Raw genomic sequence first — 4,121 nt, forward strand, 5'->3', positions numbered from 1 at the left:
AAAGAGAGCAGGGGGGTTGGAGACATCTGTGAAAACCCTTGGGGCAGTTTAAAGTCCCATATTCGAGTGGCTTTGGGGAGATCCTGGCTCTGGAGTCCTCTGTGTGGAACTGAGGATGGGGCAAGCCAAGGGGAAGAGACACCCTTGCTCGGGCTGGTGGGGCACCAGAGTGGGAGGCTGCTGTGACAACTCTTTCTCTTGGGGCAGGGCATGTGGGTGTGCCCCAGCTGCCCACTGCTGCCTGGGCAGGATTCCTTTCAGTGAGGGGCTGATCTCCATGTGGGAGGGAGCAGAAGGAGGAAGCAGGGTAGGATGAAGGCTGCAGTACCCTGCCATAATGAGCCTTGTAAGCCTTCAGGATCTGTTGCCTCTGGGCGTTGCTCCTCTTGGTCACCACCTCAATGATGGCCCCCTCGTCCGTTCCTGCAATGACAGCAGAGCCACACTGTGTCACCATGTCACCCCTGATCATGGGCACATTGCCACCCCCACAAACGGGTGGGGAAGGGAGAGCTCCCACAGCTTCAGCTCTTTATTCCTCCTGGGGTTTCCATGGAGCCCTGTGGGGGCCATGGAGAATTTTCTGCCCCAGGAGCTGTTGAGGAGAAGCAGGAAGGGCCTAAACTCATGGTCCCCACTTACCCAGGCCCTTCATTGCCTTCCTCAGCACCTGCGCGTCCCCATCATCATTGAAGTCTCCTGCAGGCTGCACAGTTCCTCGCAGCTGTGGATGCAGACGGGTTTAGGTTCATCCCCAAGATGGGAGGGAGGGAGGAATGGATGAAGGGATGAAGGGATGGAGGGATGGAGAGAGGGAGTGAGAGAGGGAGGGAGAGAGAAAAGGAGAGATGGAGAGAAGGAGGGATGGAGAGAAGGAGGGATGGAGAGAAGGAGGGATGGAGAGAAGGAGGGATGGAGAGAAGGAAGGAAGGTGCCACCCAGCAAGCTGAGGCCAAAGCAGGTTCTGTGTTAGTGCAAGCACCTGGGGATCAGTGAGGATCTCCTCGCCACTGTCACCCCTTCCTTTAAGGGGCAAACCATAGCCAGACCAGCAGAGAGCAGGAAGAAGACGGCAACAGACAGCCCTGGAGTCTCGGTGTCCTGGCCAGTGTTACACCTGCCTGCCCTAGCACTGGGACATCTCAGCCTGGGCTGACCGCGTCACTCAGAGACAGGAGTCGCTGAAAGGGTGCCCACTCCAGCCCTGCAGTTCTACCCTCCAGTGTCCTTACATCTCCATCCTCACAGTGTTCTTTTCTGCAGGGTATCTTTTCTGCACATCCCAAAGCACCCTTTTTTGGGAGCTCCAGCTGCATGCAGGGTGCCGCTCTCCATAGTGCCGCCATGCCCCGGCCAGCTCTGGGCTACCCCAGGGAGCAGGAGTTCTTTGGCGGGCACTGGAGCCAGGGCTGCACGTGATGCATTGCACAGACATGCAGGACCCACTGCCCCAAGGGAGGAAGGCCTCAGAGAGAGGAGGGGTTAGTGGAGCCACAGGGGGCGGCCAGCCCCGCCAGGGTTTCGTCCTGCCAACCTCGTACCCCAAAACCAGAGAATGGCATCGAGAGAAGCCGGGCAGTGAGAGGCAGAGCAGAGGCGTGGGGCTGGCCGTGCCCCGTGGCAGAGAGGAGCAGCCAGGGGTCCCAAGCTGGCAGGCAGCACAGAGGGGGTACAGGGGGCTAGGGGTGCTGACCTCTACTTTGACCGCACTAAGCTCCCACATCCGATAGGCCACCTGCGCCGCCTCGGGGAAGAACTCACCTGCAGCACTGCAACGGGAGGGCAAGGACAGGGGACAGTGAGCCATGGGGGCCCTGCACCTGCCAACAGTCCCCCTCACCCCATCTTGCCCCTCCATGAGGGGTGTTTTGTATCCACTGGGTGCAGGGGCAGGAGCCAGGTGCTTGCTGTGGGGCTGGATGGGTGGGAATGGGAGAAAATGTGTGGTGAATCCCAGCCTCCCCTACCAGAGCATCCTCCCTCCAGGGGTTTGGCCCTGCCCTGCAGGGCTCCCATGTGCCAAGAAGGGACCATGACATCATGGCTGGCCATGCAGAGGGGCCACAGGGCCCCCTGTACTGAACCACTGTCACTGTGGGTGCTGCTGGTCCAGGTGCTGCACCGGGCTCTGACCCAGAGGTTGTACCCAGCACCAAGGGGATGAAGAGGGACACAGGGGGGTGGCAGGTGGTCTTACTCATCATCCCCTCCGCACAGCTTCAGCAGAGCCTTCTTGTACTCCCCAGAGGTGTCCTCCTGGAAAGGCAGATGGAGAGAGAGAACCATGCAGTAGGTAGAGTCAAGGTAGTGCCATGGGATGGGCTCACGGAGAGGGTTCTTCCTGAACCTTGTCCTCAGAGATGGACACCCAGCAGAGCCCTCCCAGGGGCGCTGGCATCATGAGGGAGGCAGTACCAGCAGCTCCTGGAGGGTGAGCAGGGACCCACAGCACTCACCTTTATCATGTTGTAGAGAGATTTCTCATACTTGGTCCTGAACACCTCCCGGATGTCCAGCATGTCGATCTCGCTGCGGGACACCATGATGCGGATCAGCGTGTTGTCTCTCGTGCCCAGACCCTGCAATGCAGCAACCCCCACATCAAGCCTGGGATGGCCAAGCAACCCTGCTCAGCCCACCACATGTGGGACCCTCTATCTGATTTCTACCCAGCCCTGGGTCTGAAGGAATAACTCCTTTGCAGGGAAGGGCAGAGACCCCAGGCCATGTAAGTCCTGCCTTCATGGACCTGTGTCACCCTGCTCTCCAGTAGCACCCCGTGGCAAGGGACCCCTCCTCTGGCCAGCTCCCTGCAGTGCTGGGAGGGCCCTGTGGAGAAGGGGAAATTCACTCACCTTCATGGCCTTGTAGAGCCTTTCAGCAAAATACTCTGCTGTGCTTCTGATGCATTTCACTGCAGGGAGATTGAGGTGTGATGGATGCCAGCACCCAGCTTCACCAGTGCCCCCAGTACCCCCAAGGAGCAGTGGAGTGTTTTTGCAGGATCCCCGTGCGGGGCTGGCTTACCCACGGCCAACATCAGCTTCTCGAAGTCACCAGAGAGCTCTCCCCGGATGCTCCTCTCAATTGGCTTCCCAGCAATCTTCAGATATTCATCAAAAACTGTGGGACGAGAGCAAGGAGATGCCTGGAGAAGCTGCCAAGATACCTTCAAGCCCACCCTGAACTCGCAGGTGATGCTCACCCAGGCGGAGATGCTGCCTGCTCCTCCGGCCAAGGATGTAGATGAACTGGGCCTCGTCTGTGCCCCATTTCAGCTCTCCAGCTTCCAGCAGGTCCTTGTGGGATGGCGAAAGTGGCACAGCCTGACTCAAGGTGCTGCCCTTGGCACCCACCCACCTTTTGCAGTCCTAAATCCAGATTGTCCCAGTGCCACCAGCCCCATCCCTGCCCAGATACCACCTGTCACAGTGACCTGCCAAGCCTCACCTTTGCATCCTGCTCCACCAGGTCCTCGCTCACGACATCATCCTCTTCTCTGGCACCCTGTGGGAGAGAGGCTCAGCCCTGTAGGGCACAGGCACCCATCACCTACAGATGCTGGACAGATGGACATACCTGAAGCAAAACAACGAGCATCTTCTTGAAGTGGCCTGACGTGTCTCCAACAATGTCAGCTTCCAGGTCTCTCTCATAGGCTGGTGGAAAAAGGAAGGGAAGAGGTCAGGCTTGGAGAGCTGGATCCCTTCACCTCTGCCCTTCTCATGGCTCAAGAGGGCACAGGGCAGCCCCTGCCCTTCCCCAGCCCTCACCATCTTTGTAGGCAGCCACCAGGTCATGGATCTCCTGGTTGGTGCGGGAGGCGAGGATCTCGATGAGGCACTTCTCATCCGTGCCGACACCCTGTGGGCAGAGACACAGCCCCATGAGCAGTGGAGCTGGCTGGGGTGTCCTCAGAGGACCCTGGGGGGTGCCCACCCCTTACCGAGATGGCATCTTTGATCTCTTTGGCATCACTATAGGCTGGGGGCCGCATCAGGCTCACGATCAGCCGCTCAAACTTCCCTGTCAGCTCGTACTTCAGGTCTGCAATGAGGTCCTGGTGGAGGGGGAGAAAGGGGCTGGGGGACCCTCTGCCCCACAGCACCTCCGAGTGGGTC

The 4,121-nt window shown here is 59.2% G+C and overlaps 1 protein-coding gene across 2 annotated transcripts in view; it reads right to left on the reverse strand.

Moving 5' to 3' along the window:
* ANXA6 (annexin A6) overlaps nt 1–4,121 on the reverse strand; it is a 13,509-nt gene that overhangs the window by 5,966 nt on the left and 3,422 nt on the right. For both annotated transcript variants that reach the window (XM_008628926.2, XM_008628925.2), the window contains exons 4-15: nt 3,947–4,060; nt 3,774–3,864; nt 3,580–3,659; nt 3,451–3,507; nt 3,206–3,299; nt 3,028–3,123; nt 2,856–2,914; nt 2,457–2,579; nt 2,198–2,256; nt 1,694–1,769; nt 643–724; nt 329–423 (exon numbers count right to left, since the gene is read on the reverse strand). In XM_008628926.2, the coding sequence (XP_008627148.1) occupies nt 329–423; nt 643–724; nt 1,694–1,769; nt 2,198–2,256; nt 2,457–2,579; nt 2,856–2,914; nt 3,028–3,123; nt 3,206–3,299; nt 3,451–3,507; nt 3,580–3,659; nt 3,774–3,864; nt 3,947–4,060 (1,026 nt within the window). The remainder of the gene's footprint in view (nt 1–328; nt 424–642; nt 725–1,693; nt 1,770–2,197; nt 2,257–2,456; nt 2,580–2,855; nt 2,915–3,027; nt 3,124–3,205; nt 3,300–3,450; nt 3,508–3,579; nt 3,660–3,773; nt 3,865–3,946; nt 4,061–4,121) is intronic.

This window comes from Corvus brachyrhynchos, unplaced genomic scaffold (genome assembly GCF_000691975.1).
Source record: "Corvus brachyrhynchos isolate BGI_N302 unplaced genomic scaffold, ASM69197v1 scaffold21, whole genome shotgun sequence".
Taxonomy (NCBI): domain Eukaryota; kingdom Metazoa; phylum Chordata; class Aves; order Passeriformes; family Corvidae; genus Corvus; species Corvus brachyrhynchos.